Consider the following 18,223-nt stretch of genomic DNA (forward strand, 5'->3'; position numbering starts at 1 on the left):
TGACTACAGCTGCCTGCAGTCGGCACAGCCAGGGACGGGGCTGCTGGGTTACGCGTTGCCTCATCGCGAAAATAACCGGTTAAAAATCAAACTGCGGGCGCTTGGGCTGCCGACCAGCCGCGCTCCTCTCCAGGCACTCCCGCCAGGCCGGGGCCTGCGGTGACCTGTCCTGCAACTCCCATTAGAAAAATACAATAAAATGGCAAGCCACCCCCTCACGGAGGGGATCGCTTTGTGCTCCTCAGCGATTCACGTGCATTTCATTAAAAACTCCATAAGGCGTTCGTCCTCCCCTGCCTGCCTCCCTCAAACCTCCTCCCTACCGGCGCTCTCGGCCAGCATCCACCTTCCCCTTCTCCCCTCACGCTGCCCGCCGGGGATGGTCATCTCTGCGGGGAAAACACTCGTGGGAGGGAAGATGGGCGCTGCGGGGGGGGGGCGGGACAGCGGGGAGACAGGCGCTGAGGGGGGCGGGAGACGGGCGGTGAGGGGGGACGAAGCCCTGGGGCAGCGGCACGAAGGAGGCGGTGAGGAACAGGGGCGGCCAGGGCGACAGGAAGGCTCCCTCGTGGCGGGCCGGAGGCCCCCGCAGGCCGGCGGGGAGGGGATGACCCTTAACGAGGAACAAGCCGCGGCGGGACCCCGGGAGGAAACCCTGGCGAGGATGGCGGGGCGCCGGGCAGGTACCGCCCCCCGCCCCGGGGCCGCCCGGCGGGAAGGGGTCCGAGGACAGGCGGCTCGCCGGCAGGAGGGGTGGGTGCGGCAGAAGGAGAAGCGCCGCCGGGGCAGGCGGCGGGGGGACGGGACGCGAGGAGCGGGAGGAGAGGGAGGAAGAAGAGGCGGCCGCGGCGGGGCCCGCCGGGAGGGAAAGGGAGCGGCGCTCACAGCGGATGGTGTGGAAGGAGGCTTTGGGTCGCCGCTCGAAGCTCTCGCCCAGCTGCAGCGGGTGCTCCTCCTTGTCCAGCAGCGAGTTCGCCGAGCCGTTCATGGCCCCGGTCCCGTCCCGTCCCCTCCCGGCCCGGCCCGGCCGGTCCCTTCCTCTCCTCCGTGCGCTGCCGCCCGGCGCCCTTCCGGGGGCCGAGTGCAGCCGGGAAACTGCTCCGGGGCCGGCGGCGGCGGCGGGTACGGCGAAGCGAGGCGAGGCGGGGGGCGCAGGGCCGAGCAGGGGCTGCTGTCCCCGCGGAGGGGGCGCGGGTCCCCGGAGGGGCGTCTCTCGGGGAAGAGGTGGGAGCCCGCCGCTTCCCGCCCTCGGGAGGGCAGGGCAGGGCAAGGAGGGGCCTGCCCTGCCGGGGTGTTCGGCGCGGGGGTGGCGGCCCCGGCCCCTCTGAGGGAGCGGCTGTTGGAGGGAAGCCGGTTTCCCTGTGGGGGTCCGGGGGCTTGGGCAGAGGTATTACCTGTTTGCGGTTTTAGGGCTGGATTAAACACCTTTTAAAAGGCTCTTTAGCTTAAACATAGGCTGCTAAAACAGTGTTTATCATCGTGCTAACTTCCCACCCCAGCGTTTTCTGAGCGCAAATGGGTCAGTGAAAGGACTAGCTCCGATTTTTTTTCCCTAGCTTGTCCTATGAAGAAATATAAACGTTGATCTTTTTGTAGCGTGCCAGGCACAGAGAAGAAATTTTGCTGATCAAGCTTTTTGTTGAGGATCTGTTCTTCTTGAGGAGACTTTCTTTCAAGGGACCCTCTTCTCTGTAACCTTTTCTGTTGTTTTTGAAGGAAAAAGAGAGTGTCGTCTGTCTCCTGTGAAGCTGGACAAAATTTTGACAGTTCTTTATTTCGTTTGCACACGTTTGTATTTTACATTCGTGTTTGTATCATGTAAGATAAAATACGTAAGTGAAGTACTACTCCTTTTTTTGCTTTAGGATGGGTATTGTTGGGTTTTTCTCATTTCCATTTTGGTGAAATGACAAGAATGTCCAGTTCTGGGCGCTGGCGTACGAGTGGCACGTTTTGGCTGCCTAGGCTTCCCTGGGAGTTACTGAGCCGTGCAGGGTTTAATTCACTTGTGCCATCTTCCAGGATCTGGATGTTTGTGGCAAGGCAGAGGTCAGAACTAGTTTAACATCAGGGAGAAGATTTGGATCCCTTCCCAGCCTACACAGAACTCTTTTCATTGCTTCATTTTTGTTAACTTCTGAAAATAAAACCACCTGTGATTGTTAAAACCGGTATAGATCCTCAAGAGGAGGCAGTGGAAGGAGTGCTGACAGAGACCGGCTATGGTTATTTTGGCCACAGTACTGGTTTTGCTCTCTTGTTTGAGTGACGTGGTGTTATAAATGCTGATATTTTCATCAGTGTTTTCTCACAGAGGTGAGAGCAAGAAGGAGAAATGCTAATGTGAATACAGTTTGTTTCATCAACTTTAGTGGGACTTTTAAATGTCACCTGTTTTTCAGTTATTATTTTTCTGAGGTGTTCTAACTGGGGTTAACAAGAAACAAAGGTTTCTTCTTCTTCCCATGCTTTCCTTTTAAAGTCAGTTTTAGTGAAAATCAGCTTAGAGCTGCACCATCTTTCTCTTGTTAGGTAGCTTTCTAGGATGCAGAGAGAAGACCAGCAGACTCTGTTAAGTATCTTCTTTAACTTTGACATCAGCGTGATGTCGTATGCAGCTGTTAGTTTGGATGGTCTGAAATGAAGAGAAATCTGGTGGCATTGCAGTCCATCAGGTAGGACAGATCACTAAAATCGTAATAAGTGCACACTAAATCTTTCTCATTTTTTCTTCTGCTTCTAGATCCTCGGTTATTTTACCTAAGTTAAGTGATGGAAACATACACTAAAGAAAAAAAATCACCCTTGGGTCTTTGGCATTCATTTCTTTTGTGTGAAAGAATCTAGGATGTTTCAAGAAAACACATCAGCCAATTGCTTAAATATAATAACAACATCTACTGAAGATGGTGCTTTCCAAAAAAAAGGCCATAGTGCAAGAATCCTTAGCCCAGAAGAAGCTGAGAGACTGGCAAAAGATCAGGTTTTGGTGTCTGAGTTCAAACAACTAAAACTGGAGAAAGAGGCACAGAAGAACTGGGATCTATTTTACAAAAGAAACAGCACCAACTTCTTCAAAGACAGACACTGGACAACCAGAGAGTTTCAAGAGTTAAAAGCATGTCGGGAGGTGAGATCTATACACTTCCTCTGTAAAAGATGGGATTGATTATTTCCAAATAATTCAGTAATACTTATAACAAAGCCATTAGGGTGAGAGCTGTCACATGTTAAGTTTGCAGTGCCCTGTGTAGCTTACCTTAATATCAAAGATACTTCCTCAAAATCAGATGCATCAGTTTGGTTTCAGCTTATAATTGACCCATACTGGATACTAAGAACAAAATCTGGAATATTTGTTCTGTGTCCTAAATAGACAACTTGTCTATCTGTGATGTGACATTTTCAGATGCAAGTTGGTGCACTTCAGAACGCTCCTTTAAAGAAAAGCATCCAGAATTACAGGCTAATTGCAAAACATCATTAAGGGGAATAGCCAGATGCATCTGTTGTTCATTATAGCCAAATGAAAGACAAGACAGAAATGGTACAACAATCTGTTGATTACTTAAGGGGTAGATGACTAAAGAAATATTAATATATTCTGAAAAGATTTGTAATTTTGCAGAAATCAAGATTTCTGTTTTTTAGTGTCAGATTATCCAATGGATGGCTGCTTTGGTTTTTGAATCAATGGTAATTAAAATTGATTATAGCTTTTAAAATGCTGATTGTACAGTGTCTTTGCTTACATCATGAGGAAAACAAAAATGATATGCTTTATCTTGGATTTCTTCATCCCCAGTTTGCAGATCAGAAACTGACCATTCTGGAAGCAGGCTGTGGGGTTGGGAACTGCTTGTTTCCACTCTTAGAAGAAGATCTGAATATTTTTGCATATGCCTGTGATTTCTCTCCTAGAGCTGTTGAGTATGTGAAGGTTGGTGTGATATTTGGAATTTCTTTTAGAGTGTCTTTAGAAGCTTCTGAAATGACAAATGACAGGAACGACAGACTTCTCTTGCCTTTCTTTCTGTAAGAAGGGTAGAATAGATTTTGCCAAAAAATGGAGACTGATCCATTTCAGTGGCGCTTCTATGCAAGAAGCCAAACCATTGCTCAGGACCTGTTTTTTCAGTGTCAAATTGTAGCATTATGGTAATATATGTATATTACTTGAATGATTTGTGAAGACTGTGTTTTTTGGGAGCACTACTATGTCTCTGCTGACTGTGCAGTATGAGCAAAATTTGTTTGGGATGGAAGCTTGCCTTTGATATTTGTGGGGCAGAGGGAGTCCCAAGGAGAATCTTGAAAACAGGGCTATGAAAGTTATTGTTAAGGAAATTTGTAGCCTGCTTAGAAATAGGTATGTTTATACTTATTCATAGGTAGGTGGTACCGCAGTCCAAAATTAAGTCTTCCAGCAAGGCTGGTGGGGTCTTTGGGCTTTAAAAATCTCCTGGTTTATTAAGTTTATAATCACAGGTAAATTTCCGTGTATCTGTTATTTGAAAGCATTCGCTTGTGGGACATTTGTGACCGAGAACCACAAGACACATGCTGCATGTCTCATGGGAAAGATGGGAAGAAATACGTGTGGCAAACAGGAGAGGACAGCAGCTCCCTGGGATGCCACAGCTGCACTGCAAGATGAGGGTGGGCTGAGTGTGTACCCTGGGTTTTGGATGACTTAGGGGTGTCTGCCTCCACAGCTCTTACTGAACTTCTTTCTTGCCAAGACCAGGTTTCCTTTTACCCAGCAAAACTGTGGGCTAGAACATACCAGGTGCAGGTTATGTGACATGAACCTGAACTGTTTACAGTCTACTTGGAGCTCAAGAGCTGTACTTTGATCGCCTTGTAATACAGAATTTCTTTTAATAAGTATTTCTGTATTTTTAAAGAGTAGAAGCAGCGGTAGAACAGAAATGGTATGTTTTCTGAACTGTCTTAATGCACATTCCTTCTCAAATTCCACAGAACAGACTATTCTGGTAGTTGTAGTTTCACTATTGTAGTATGCAGCAAAGAATTTCTGATTGCATTAGTCACCTGTTGGAAGTTAATGTTCTTTTGCCACCATGTTTTGTGTTGCTCTACTGATTAGTTTCACAAGTTTTTTTGCTTTTTTGCAATAACAAATGCTGCTAATTTTCAGTGAAAGCATACTCTTCTCATTTCCCTAGAAAAATGCCTTCTACAGTACTGAAAGATGTAAAGTGTTCCAGTGTGATCTTACCAAAGATGATCTTCTAGAAAATATACCAGCAGATTCTGTGGATGTTGTCACACTTATATTTGTGCTTTCTGCCATTCATCCTGACAAAATGCATCTTGTCTTGAAGAACATTTACAAGGTAAAACCAGCTGATTTTACAGCCTTTAAAGCACTTCCCTTCTTTTTAGCTTGAAAGTACAATTTTTTTCTGAGAAATAACCGCTCTTGTAATGGTGATCTTTAATACTATATTCCATGGATGTATTTAGTTAGTTCACCTAGTATACGGGACTAAAATACGTTTTACAATTTTTTTTTTCTCTTTTGGTATTGTGAGGTTGTTTGGATTCTGGTCTAATACATGCCATCAACATAACAAAAAGGTATTTTGAATCTGTGACTTGGGCTCCTAGGTTGTATGCTACAAATAATGTTTATGGATTGCAGAAATGTCTGTGTTGATAAGGTGTGAATGACAGTGAACCAAAATTGACTTCCAGAAGATACGGTGACTTGCAGTTAGTGTGTTATTATTATTAAACACACTTGATCTGTGGTGACTTAGAAGTGGGGTGTTCAGAGATCAACATTAATCTTGAGAGACTTGTCTCCCTGGGCTGCCTTTGCTAGTTGATAGACTAGGATAGGCCCATCCAGAGGGTGGTGTAAACAATCTGAATTGTGATTGTTCTGAATTTCACAGAATCACAGAATCGTATAGGTTGGAAAAGACCTTTAAGATCATTGAGTCCAACCGTAAACCCAACACTACCAAGACCACCACTACACCATGTCCCTAAGCACCTCATCCAAACGTCTTTGAAATACTTCCAGGGATGGCGACTCAACCACTTCCCTGGGCAGCCTGGTCCAAATGCTTGACCACCCTTTCAGTGAAGAAAAATTTCCTAATATCCAGTCTAAACCTCCCCTGGTGCAACTTGAGGCCATTTCCTCTCGTCCTATCACTTGTTACCTGGGAGAAGAGACCGACCCCCACCTCACTACAACCTCCTTTCAGGTAGTTGTAGAGAGCAATAAGGTCTCCCTTCAGCCTCCTTTTCTCCAGGCTAAACAACCCCAGGTCCCTCAGCCACTCCTCATCAGACTTGTGCTCTAGACCCTTCACCAGCTTCGTTGCCCTTCTCTGGATGCGCTCCAGCATCTCAATGTCTCTCTTGTAGTGAGGGGCCCAAAACTGAACACAGTATTCGAGGTGCGGCCTCACCAGTGCCGAGTACAGGGGCACGATCACTTCCCTACTCCTGCTGGCCATGCTATTTTTGATACAAGCCAGGATGCCATTGGCTTTCTTGGCCACCTGGGCACACTGCTGGCTCATATTCAGGCGGCTGTCAACCAACACGCCCAGGTCCTTTTCTGCCAGGCAGCTTTCCAGCCACTCTTCCCCAAGCCTGTAGCGTTGCATGGGGTTGCTGTGGCCTAAGTGCAGGACCTTGCACTTGGCCTTGTTGAACCCCATACAATTGACCTCGGCCCATCCATCCAGCCTGTCCAGGTCCCTCTGCAGAGCCTTCCTACCCTCGAGCAGATCAACACTCCCACACAAATTGGTGTCGTCTGCAAACTTACTGAGGGTGCACTTGATCCCTTCGTCCAGATCATTGATAAAGATGTTAAACAGAACTGGCCTCAACACAGAGCACTGGGGAACACCACTTGTGACCGGCCGCCAACTGGAGTAAACTCCATTCACCACCACTCTTTGGGCCCGACCATCCAGCCAGTTCTTTACCCAGCGAAGAGTACACCTGTCCAAGCCATGAGCAGCCAGTTTCTCCAGGAGAATGCTGTGGGAAACCGTGTCAAAGGCTTTACTGAAGTCTAGATAGACAACATCCACAGCCTTTCCCTCATCCACTAGGCAAGTCACCTTTTCTTAGAAGGAGATCAGGTTGGTCAAGCAGGACCTGCCTTTCCTGAACCCATGCTGGCTGGGCTTGATCCCTTGGTTATCCTCTGCATGCCGTGTGACGGCACTCAGGATGATCTGCTCCATCAGCTTCCCTGGTACCGAGGTCATGCTGACAGGCCTGTAGTTCCCTGGGTCCTCCTTCTGGCCCTTCTTGAAGATGGGCGTCACATTTGCTAATCTCCAGTCAGCTGGGACCTCCCCAGTTAGCCAGGACTGCTGGTAAATGATGGAAAGGGGTTTGGTGAGCACATCTGCCAGTTCCTTCAGTACTCTCGGGTGGATCTCATCAGGCCCCATAGACTTGTGAGTGTCTAAGTGGTGCAGCAGGTCACTAACCATTTCCCCCTGGATTATGGGGGCTCTATTCTGGTCCCTGTCCCTATCTTCCAACTCCGGAGGCTGGGTACCCAGAGAACAATTGGCCCTACTATTAAAGACTGAGGCAAAGAAGGCATTAAGTACCTCAGCCTTTTCCTCATCCTTGGTCACTGTGTTCCCTCCCCCATCTACTAGGGGCTGGAGATTCTCCTTAGCTCTCCTTTTGCTGCTAATGTATTTGAAGAAGTATTTTTTGTTGTCTTTTACAGCAGCAGCCAGATTGAGCTCTAGCTCAGCTTTGGCCCTTCTAATTTTCTCCCTGCACAGCCTTGCTACACCTTTGTAGTCCTCCTGAGTTGCCTGCCCCTTCTTCCCGAGGGCATGGACTCTCCTCATTTCCCTGAGATGTCATATATTGACTGCAGAGGGAAATAGTCAACTTCTTTTTTATTTATGCATATGTGTGTATTTGGGGTTTTATATTATCAGATATCCTGTTTTATCATCAGTAGTTTGAAAAGGGAATGTTATATTTTTGGTATATCTCCAGCTGTTTTCCAAAGTCAGGATTGGTTCTTAGCTCGTGCACATGAAAAGGCTAATTATTGTTTTCTCTGTGGAGATGCTTGGCTCATTTAACTCGCTTGTAGGTTTCTGCACAAACTTGCAAGTGGCAAGTACTCCTTTTCTCCTCTAACAAATATGGCTGGTATTTGATGAGGTAGGAAGGTTTCATGCATCAAATGTTTTAAGTCAGCATGGCCATGACCATGTATTTCTAAATTTAAAACTCTTTGTGGCTTGATTTTTTTACCAAAGAGCGATTAAACCCCCCCCCCAAAACCACAACCCATTTTCCTGAAATTGTTCCTTTTTTATTTCTTATTATATTGCAACATTTTTCTTTCTCACATTAAAAAAGAGATGTCATGGTATTCTAAATTTTATTGTTAATTGTTAAGCAAAATCAGGTGCTAGACTATATACTACCCAACAAAGAAAATGCCCTGTTAGGACTTAATTTTTATTGTTAAACTGTATATTTTCTTCTTTCCTCTGTATTTGAAGAATGTTGCAAAAACCTTATTTAGTTGATCAGCACCCAAACAGGTATCTTAAAACTCTTTGTAGTCTACTGTTCATGGGGAAGCATTTTTAAGAGTGGACAATCCAGTTTATATACAACTTTTTTGTTGCACAGGGAATTAATTCAATATATGTATCACTTCTGTATTGAATGTGTTAGGATATCTTGCCTTAGTTATATGTGTATGTGTCTGTGTATACAAATAAATTTATATATATATAGCTAAATCCATTTACCTTATTAAAGCATATATGTATTATGTGACAGGTATTAAAACCAGGCAAGTGTGTCTTGTTCAGAGACTACGGACTGTATGATCATGCAATGCTCAGGTTTAAATCTGGCAGCAAACTTGGAGAAAACTTTTATGTTAGACAAGATGGGACAAGATCGTATTTTTTTACTGAAGGTAAGACATACTGTAGAGTGCTTTCTTTTCTGTGAATCTTCTGTTTAAACTTGCTTCAGAGAATTGCCAACATGCCCATGGAAGTTTTGTTTTCCACAAATGAACTGTTAAATTGTGGTGTACTTCATTTGCCATCCTTTTTGGGAGGAAGAGGGTATTTAGACTGGCAGGACTTTTTGGAGCACTTTCTTGTTTACAGGCTTCTTGTATGTGCTATAATGTGCCAAGAGCAGCAGTTTCTGAATTTGCTGAACTTCATTCAGATTTGTTATCTAAGGGAAAAAGACCAATGTTCAGTAACAGAATCAATCATCTTCATGAAGCAGCTAAGCAGTTACCTTGGCATCATGCTTTTTGCAAGGCTGTTCCTGGTGGGCAAGATGAGGTCTACTGAAGAAGTCAATGACTTCTAAAGCAGAACCATGACTACAGCGCTGAGATGCTTGTGCACAAATCCTGCTGAGATAGCACTGACTAGCTGTGGTCACTCTGCCTTCTGTTTTTTTAGTGAAGATGATGCAAAAAATGTTTCCATGTGATACAGTATTTAAACAGTTTTTCGTTCAGTGCTTGTAATGCTGTAGGAAGGAAGGTAATTATTGCAGTTTACTGGTGGAGAATTTGAAGCACAGAGACATGAAGGAATTTGCTTAGACTCTCACAATGAGTTGGGATTATAGCTCATCTTCTAACTCCCAATTCCTCATGCTAAACTTTAGTGAACCATTACTTCCCCCTATCAATTATAGGGCATTGTGTAATAAGAGCTGTGTGTTTATTTCTGTGGGGCTCTTTGTTCTTAGTCTAAAGCAAAATACAGCCACTGAAGAGACCAATTTGGAGCCAAGTAAATGTTATTCATATTTTATGACATAATGTATTACCTAATTGCTTCTGATACATAAAAAACATTAATCTTGTCTGAGCTCTCTCTATTCTTTATAGGACAATGATGAAATCTAAGATAATGCAGGCTGTGATACAGCTTCATTGAAGCATTTCTAGAACTGTTATTTATTGAGTGATTTTTTTAGTTCTGTTTAAACAATTAGCTCTTACAAAGAGAATGGATGCTAAAGGGAACAAATAAGAGACTGACCTAGCTGTGGAATTTTAAATCCCATTTTTATTTATATGTTTCTGAATGAGAAATTCCTTGCTAGTATTCATGTTTGCTTTGGGGGAAGAACTGAGGTAGGGAGGAGGAAGAGGAAGGAAGGAGAAAAGAGAGAATTTGTCTTATATTGCTCATGTTAGCAATTGTTTTGCCTTGGACGGGTCTGTGGCTGTCTCGTGGACCGCCTCTGCTCCCATTTTTAGTCATTATGATCTCATTCATCTCACTAATTTTCATATAAATATTGCTTAATGCTTGAGAATTCTTTTGTTACTAGAAACATGTCTCCCATCATTTCCGCACAGTTTGCAACCCATGCTATTTTTCATTTGTTTAGCACTACACTGGTACACCAGGTAATTGCTGCATGGGATGATTTCAGTGATGCTTATTTATAATATGTCTGGCCTCAGAGAACAACACTGAGCTTCTTCCATGGAAAAAAGAACCCCATTCTTCCACTGTTTGAAATGGCATTAAATTTGTGGAGGAATGCATATTTATAATTTTGTGTTATGAAATATGAGCAAGTTCCTCACAATGAGATTTCAATAGGTCCACAATGAAGTGCTGTTTATTTATATTTCATTGGTGTGGGTCCCCCGTTTTACATGAACACACTATGTTTACAACCAGTGCACGTGGCTTCATGATGGGCTTAGGTTGATACAAGCCTGCACTACCACCAAAGTGGGTGTTCTCATCTTCCTTCCGCAACACACCACCTCTTCTAGTGCTGGGGTTCCTGTACCCACATGATCAGCCGTTTCATCAAGCTGATCCCCCTGAGCAGTGAAAAAATGACATGTCTTTGTTTTCTATCTAATAGCACAAGTTTAGAATGCCTTAAATTTATTGTGAAATTACTGCCTGAGTAAACGCAACAAGGTGCAGGAAAGGAAAAGTGATGATTAACATGACAAGTGAATAGCATGAGCAGCCCTTTCTGCTGCATAGGTCACTCTGTTTCTGAGGTACTTCTGCCTTCCCTAAAGGAGATAGCTTTGAGTAAGATTATTTCGTTTATGGAAAATACTTTCAGTTTGACTTAGTGGAGGCTTGGTACCACCATACCCACGTGCCATTTTGTCCATTTTTCTGTTGAGCAATGGCATGTGAATGTCTGGTAACAGGGTGGCATTTTTGCTCAAGCAGAGATGCGTCTACAAGGCTGGATTACCTTTGGAATATTTGAACTAAGTGATGTATTCAGCTAGCGAAGGTCAGCTGCACAAAATGAAAATGCACTGGTGTCAGTCACAAGGAGAACGACAAGGCTTAATAAAAATAAGAGATGTGGCAAGTTTTGGAAATTAAACTGAGTAACTAGCTTAAGCCCCAGTTTTGCAAGCTGTTCTGCTTAGGTTGATGTTTCTAAAGGAGATCTGTATTGATTTTTATTCAGCAATTTGCCTGCATAGAACAGCTTGAAGTCTGAAGGCCTGTGTGATTTTCATGCTGTAACACATAAGAACATATGCTTATATAAATGCTGACTAGTGTTTTAAAAATAGCTTAAACATAATATTTCATGTTATTTTTTAAAATTCTCTTCCAGAGTTCTTGTCTCAGCTTTTCAAGGCTGAGGGATATGAGCAAGTGGTCAATGAATATGTGCAGCGAGAAACTGTGAACAGGAAAGAAGACTTGCGTGTTCCAAGAGTTTTTCTTCAAAGCAAATTTCAAAAGCCTTCCAGTAAGACATAAGTTCTTGCTGATTAGCAACAGCATTGCTTGTTTGAAATGGAAGCTAGCACGTAGTTTTTCCTTGTGTGTGCTCATCTTTCTGGTAAACCAGAAATGACTGCATCCAGTACCTCTTGTTGGTTTTCATCCTCAGATATGAAATATGAATGCTATTTCTAATTCAAATTTAAGATGGTTTAGTGATGCAGGCAACCTGTTGAGTATCTGTATTCCTGCTTCTAAAGTGAATCCTGTGCAGCATTGTTGGAGGATCAGGTAAAGCACACAAAATATGGTTAGTTTTAAGCACTAGTTTTCATTAGTTATTATCATAATTGTTATTTCCATTTTTATTAAAAACTATTTTTTAAATAAGTATCCTGTGTTTCCTATGTTTTTTGTGGCCTGTTAAAGTTGCAGTATTTCATCTGCTTTCAGTACTTGTAGGACTTCTAATTTCTCAGATACAGGAATGAAATAGACTCAATGAGTGGTATAATGTAAGCTGCTTTGGTATTTTAATAATGGTATCTTTTTAATATGCTCAGCATTTAGATACATAAACAAATGTTTATATTCTAAATAAGATCCTAATTTATGTGATTTCATGCTTGGAGAAAGTTGTTAGAGGATCAGGTTGTCTTTATCCCTAATTAATTTCAGACATTCTTTGTTTGATGAGCAGAAATAGTTGAGGTTTTGCAAGTCAGCTTCCCATTTGGAACTGAAATCAGTGAGTCAGAAGTACTTTCTTTTATATCAAGGGTAGTCAGCTTCTTCTTTCCTGAGCAGAGGTCTTAATTCTTTTCCATCACTCTCAGGAAAGGTGTTGGTCTTTGCTGTTCCTATCACTAAAAGCCACTGTATTAATGGTATGGCTCATAGCAACCACAGACTTGACTGCTTGACCCTTTCCCTTCAACAGCCCTGGTGCTTTGCACTGCAGAACTTCTTTGTTCTTGGATGATATAATCTCAAAAACATGTCTAGATCTTTAACCTGCATTTTGAACAGCTGCTCTGCAGCAGAGGAGGCTCAGAAATATCCTGTGACTTGTGCAATGGGCTGTGCTGATCTTGTGTAATGTACACAAGTTGCAACAAGGGAAATTCCAATTAAATGCTAGGATTTTTTTATTTTTTGTGTGTAAGGGGAAATCAGACACTGGGACAGGGTCCAGAGAAGTTGTGGAACATCTGTCCTTGGAAATACTCAGAAATGGACTGGGCAAGGCCTTGAGCAACCTGTGGCTTTATTTAGGGTGGCCCTATTCTGAGTAGGGATTTCATCTCTTGCAGTATATATTAGTACGTGATTGATTGACTCAGGCTGTCATTCCACTGGACTTGTGTGTTGCTAGATGACCCAGCCATACACATCTGATGTGGACCAGAGGTGAGCATTTGCCTCTGTTTACGACAAAGTAGCCGTAAGATGTAAGGATGATTTTTTTTTTTTTTCCCCAGCACTCTTAACACTGGCTGTGTGTCCATGGAGGGAAAGAAGTAATAACTTTTCCAGCATAAAGCCTAATGTTACGAAGTTAACCAGTCAGAATTTTTTGAGCAAATTGGAGCTGCCAGAGGTCTTATTCAGTTGATATGTTTATAAATAAATTTGCAGCAGATCGTTGCTTTGCGTCAGGGCACCACAGCTTTTTTTGGTCTGATACCATAAGCCCAAAGCTGGATTTATTGTGTCATCAAACTTTGGCCTCAGAGGAAAAAGAGATTAAACCACACAATTCTCCTAACGACTCTTTGAGGAGGGTTATTACATGACATCTCCTTTTTTTATGGAGAGTATCATCCTGGGGATTTATGCATTGCTGACCCCTGCTGTGCAACCCATTAGCACTTTCTGCCATACTAGTAATAAATATCTAGTAACATGTATAGTAAATGAAAAAAATATGTTAAAAAGGGTATAACAATGATAGCATTTGTTATAATCTGAGCCACAAATACAAATAATATTTTTGTTATTATTTTGTGGCTTCCCTCAGCAAATGTTCATCTTCAGTACAGCAGTTCTGCAATGACTGCGTGTAGTCTGAGCTCTGTTGATTTTTAGTGGGATTTGAACCCTGTAACACCAAGTGCTGTACAAGACTGAATGTTTGGTCCTTTTAGAGTATACAGCACATAAATGAGACTGAAGGATTGCCTTGCGTGGCTCCTCGTCACTTTGGCATATGATTGTTAGCATATGCAAAGGCAAGTGCACTGAAATGAGCAACCCAAAAAGGAAATGAAATGTAGGCAAGTATTAAAAATATTAATCACAAGGTTTGAGTCAACCCAGTAGACTTAGCTGCAGACAGCCATTGACTTCCTTTTTACACTGAACTAATTATTGCCTGAACAATAATACACCTTTTTGTGGCTGTAGCTTCAGTGTTTCTGTGTGTTTCTGCTTGAGGAACTACTGTCACTTCTTGTGTAGCAACACATTAAATGGAGAGTAGTAGTTCTAATTTTTTTTGTTTCTCATTCAGTCTCATTTCTGGTCAGACCTGGAAAATAAAGTAGCATGCATTAGCACCCCTGCCAGAAAGGCCTTCAGCTGTAGTTGTCATAAAGCAGAGATTATTTTGAGATGAATGGTCAGAAAGCTTTATTTGGTCTCTATGCCTCCGCTTCTGTGAACTCTAAATCATTGCAAGTTTTTGTAACTGTGGTAAAGTTTGAGGAAGTTGAGTCAGCTTTAAGAAATCCTTGCCTCATCATGTGAGACCAAATAACTGATGGGATGCATGTGGCTGTTGTAGTGCTGAGTAAAGTAGATATACTCCCCCCCAACCCTTCAGCCTTTCCAAGCTCATGTAAGCTCACCAGAGGTAGCACTTGCCACCTAGTATCCTTACTTGAAGAACTGTCCTTAGGGAGATGTGGTAATCAGGGTAAATAGTGCCAAAAGGAGTTGGAAAAAATATACATGCACTGAATCGTGCTCACCTTGCACGAATAAGCTACTATGCCATGATTGTGATAAATGTCTTGATTGTTCTTTGACTTAAGTTGTCTTCAATCAATGGGGGCTGCTAAGACTGATTCAATTATCTGTAGAAGACCTTCCTTTTTTTTCCCTTAAGCTGAGCTAGCTGCTCTATCTGGCAAGCATAAGTAGTAAGTTATTTCATGCCATCACCTTGTTCTGAGCAATATTTAGAATAGAAGCAAATTATTATTGAAGTAGTAGGATGAAGAAAACCCAATTTATTTATTTTTAAAAATTTTTTAATAGTTTGGTGTGCTGTGATTACATTCTCTGATGTTTAATAAAGTACGAACTCTGGTTAAAGCTTTTCCTGTGCTTAGGGAATCCTAAATGTCACATTCCAGTGTGGGATTCTCTGATGTCTCCTACTGGAATTAGACAGCATATATTAAGGGATCATGTTAATGGGCAGTGCGTCAGTGAGGACATTAGTAAGGTTTGTTTGTTGGCTATTTTAATCAAATTTACAGAAATACAATGTCTTTGAGTCTTCTGACATTTCACGTCCTTTACTGTTCTGTGAAATTTGGTTGATGTTGTCCAATGTGTTTGACAACAGGCTAAGACTAGACAGAAATCCACACATGTATTGGGCATGTACTGTATGCATGGGTAAGCTTTCTTTCCTTAGGATTATGGGCTACTGGGAAAAATACATTTGAACTTTAAAGTAGTGGTATCACAGCAGGTTTTGTGTGGTTCATTTGATAGCTAAAAGGCTATTTCTGTGCATCTTTCGATACCTGAAGGTTCCTTGGGTTTCAAAGGCATAATCATTTAAGCAGTTAATACAACACTATCCCCATGGTTGATTGCGTATCATTTCTATGAAACAAAGTGCTATAAAAGTAGGACCTGAAACTCTAGCATGTATAAGCATCAACAGCCAACTGTAAAACATACAGCCTTGGTCTTGTAGGAGGAAACTGGTGTATGGAATCTGAAAGATCATTTATAGGCCTAACTGATGTTCTTTTTTTTCTTGATTTGTTGTACAGCTTATATATCTGAATATATTGAGCGATACAAATTACCAGTTAGGAAGTATTTTACTGGAAGTTATTTGAAAGATATATATATATTTGGAGAGGATATAAGTGTTGAGCATCAGTGTATGAAGGAAACAAGGTAAGATTATGTTTAAGCTTCTGGGGAAAAAAAAAGTTTTCTGAGTTTCACAGGCCAGGGATGACATGCAATTAAATGAGTTGTTCATCTAAAAGGTGAAATTTTGGGAATGAAAGCCTGTAGCTTCCAAAACTAATGTTACTAGGCAGGCAGAAGGGCGACATCTAATTGTGTGCAATATTAGTAATACACGCAAGACGATCTGGGAAGCAGAATTTTGTATTGGAAAGATAGCATGAAGATACAGTTAATGAAAATAGGTAGGGTTTTTTTTATGGATTTTTACCTCCCATAGTGTAGCTATGATTAATTTTTCACTGGTTATGCTTGTTATTATTAGGAAAGATTGTGAGCCATTTCAAACATTTGGGAGCAAACATTTACTAGTTATACATTCTGCAAAAACATCTGGCCCTTGGGTGCAGTAGGTTCAGGATATGAGTATGTTTGCGCTCTCTATTTGTAATGTGAGTTCCTTTATTAGAACAATGGCAGATGGTGAGCCTGTACTGTGGGAAGGCACACAGAGGCATTGCCTGCGAAGATAAGAGCTATTAGCCAGGTAAGATGTTCCATTAGAGAACTTTTTTCACTCCTGCTTCCCAGGGTGATGTGCATGATTCATTGTGTTTGCAGTGGGGAGAAAATACTGCTGCTGTGAAATCAGGGAAGACAAGGGCACAAGGAAAAGAGCGTGTGGTTTGTTTCCAAATGACTAGTGATTTTGTGTACCTCTACTTAAATGATCATGGGTTGGGAATTTATCCCCTTTTCCAGCAAGTCTTAGGTCTCATCCTTGGAGAAATGAGTCTCTTTTGAAGGTCTTTGCCAAAGTCACAGGTGTAACCAAAGACACAGGTGTAACCAATGCATGCTTGTAGAATATGTGCAGTGAAAGATTTGGAAAGGCAGCTGTGTGACTGAAAAATATAAATCCAGGTTTGTTTTTCTCTCTTGACTTGAAGAGGCTTTATACTTCACCATCACTTCAGTGCTTTTTCAGAGTTCCCAGTCTGGGGTGTCTGTGCTGTCTTACTCTTGTTTAAGCTGGATGTGCCCTATCATCTCCAGCTCAGGTTTCCAGTGCCTGAGAACTTTGAACCAGAGGACTTGGAACAGGAATAACTGAGGGTAGTTGTAGGGAAAAGTCAAAGACTTGACAAGTCACAGCCTGCCTACTGTCTAGGCTCCACTCTGTATTCTTCTACAGTCAACTTCTCCGGATCCTTGGATTTCTGTAGTAGATTTTGAATAGTGGAGAAGCTGCTCTTCAATGGGGTAATAATATCTTCATGCATATGGGATTGTTGTGCATCTGAAATCTAAGGATTTTGATGCACTTTTTTTTGGTTGGCTTTTTTTCCAATTTTGGCTTCAAGCTTTTGTGTGAAAGATGACATTTAACTGGAATTTTTATCATCTAATAGAAACCTTTTTCTTTTAAATGTACCAGACCTGTTGCTGTGAGGCTAAAACCAGAGTATTCAAAAGCAGGGTGGAAGGGAATGTGGAGAAGGAAAGGAGAGTTGTTTTCTGCACAAATACAATAAATGTTCTGTTCAGCTTATTTTATTAGTAAAGCAAATTTCACAGGAACATAAAAATACTTTGAAGAAGCCACAAAACCATTGCCACCATTTTTTTTTCTGAATTACCTTCAGAAAGTTCTGAAACTTGAAATCCTGTACAACTTCTAAAGACCTAGCAGTGACCAGCTGGCTGAAGTACCTAAACACACATTTCACATTCAGCATTTGAGGATGCTCTGTAATGTCCTTTAGGACCTGGCCCCAGGGAACATCACATTTGTCACCTCTTGTCTGGATGAATGTGAACCACTTATTGGAATTTTAATATGCAGATATTATAGATTCTCCACCTGATACAGTAGCGTACCCTCTGCCCCACAGTGTATGTCACCACTGTAAGTCTTTTGTTGGCTTTGGATCAGCTTCCAGTAACAGTTTCAGGCTGTGATTTTGAAAGCAGCTAATAAATTAAGGATCAGTAACCATCTGTATATTCTTGATCTGTACTTGGCTGGGACATGATGGCCAAGAGAAAGCCTGTTAGAAATAAGAATAAAACTCAGAAGAGTGAAGAACCCACTTTGAAGTAAACTGAAACAATCAACCTGATAGAGAGCCAGGATGTATTTTAGAAATACTGAAAAATCTTCCTCTTCCAAACATACTTTCCTCTATACAAAATATTAGCCTGCCCTTTTACTTAAGGGACCCTTTCCAAGCCACTAAGTAAAGGCTTTTAAAAAAAAAAGAACGTAACTGAACCTTAAAGGAAAAGCAAATACTGCAAACAGA

The 18,223-nt window shown here is 42.1% G+C and overlaps 2 protein-coding genes across 7 annotated transcripts in view; one reads left to right on the plus strand and one right to left on the minus strand.

Moving 5' to 3' along the window:
- The window catches only part of EAF1 (ELL associated factor 1), a 20,578-nt gene extending 19,560 nt beyond the window's left edge, over positions 1 to 1,018 (minus strand). Inside the window, exon 1 of the mRNA XM_075493259.1 lies at positions 886 to 1,018. Coding sequence (XP_075349374.1) covers positions 886 to 988 — 103 coding nt within the window. The 5' untranslated portion in view covers positions 989 to 1,018. The remainder of the gene's footprint in view (positions 1 to 885) is intronic.
- Positions 546 to 12,150, plus strand: METTL6 (methyltransferase 6, tRNA N3-cytidine). 6 transcript variants are annotated; one of them, XM_075493258.1, is made up of 6 exons: positions 546 to 753; positions 2,744 to 3,130; positions 3,806 to 3,940; positions 5,190 to 5,360; positions 8,830 to 8,971; positions 11,647 to 12,150. In XM_075493258.1, the coding sequence occupies exons 2-6, from the start codon at positions 2,849 to 2,851 to the stop codon at positions 11,793 to 11,795; spliced, it is 879 nt and encodes a 292-aa protein (XP_075349373.1). In that variant the 5' UTR covers positions 546 to 753; positions 2,744 to 2,848; the 3' UTR covers positions 11,796 to 12,150. The 6 variants fall into 6 exon arrangements, with proteins under 6 accessions (XP_075349373.1, XP_075349372.1, XP_075349368.1 ...); XM_075493257.1 differs by lacking the exon at positions 546 to 753 and adding an exon at positions 1,094 to 1,224; XM_075493253.1 differs by lacking the exon at positions 546 to 753 and adding an exon at positions 1,133 to 1,224 and having other exon boundaries at positions 1,717 to 3,130.
- Positions 12,151 to 18,223: the final 6,073 nt, after the last annotated feature.

This window comes from Mycteria americana, chromosome 2 (genome assembly GCF_035582795.1).
Source record: "Mycteria americana isolate JAX WOST 10 ecotype Jacksonville Zoo and Gardens chromosome 2, USCA_MyAme_1.0, whole genome shotgun sequence".
NCBI lineage: Eukaryota > Metazoa > Chordata > Aves > Ciconiiformes > Ciconiidae > Mycteria > Mycteria americana.

Excerpts from the sequence above, each read along its gene's own strand:
- METTL6 (XM_075493258.1), top strand. The coding sequence starts at position 2,849 with ATGTTTCAAGAAAACACATCAGCCAATTGCTTAAATATAATAACAACA. Across the intron at positions 3,131-3,805 it reads AGTTAAAAGCATGTCGGGAG|TTTGCAGATCAGAAACTGAC; the intron begins GTGAGATCTATA and ends CTTCATCCCCAG. Across the intron at positions 3,941-5,189 it reads GAGCTGTTGAGTATGTGAAG|AAAAATGCCTTCTACAGTAC; the intron begins GTTGGTGTGATA and ends TCATTTCCCTAG.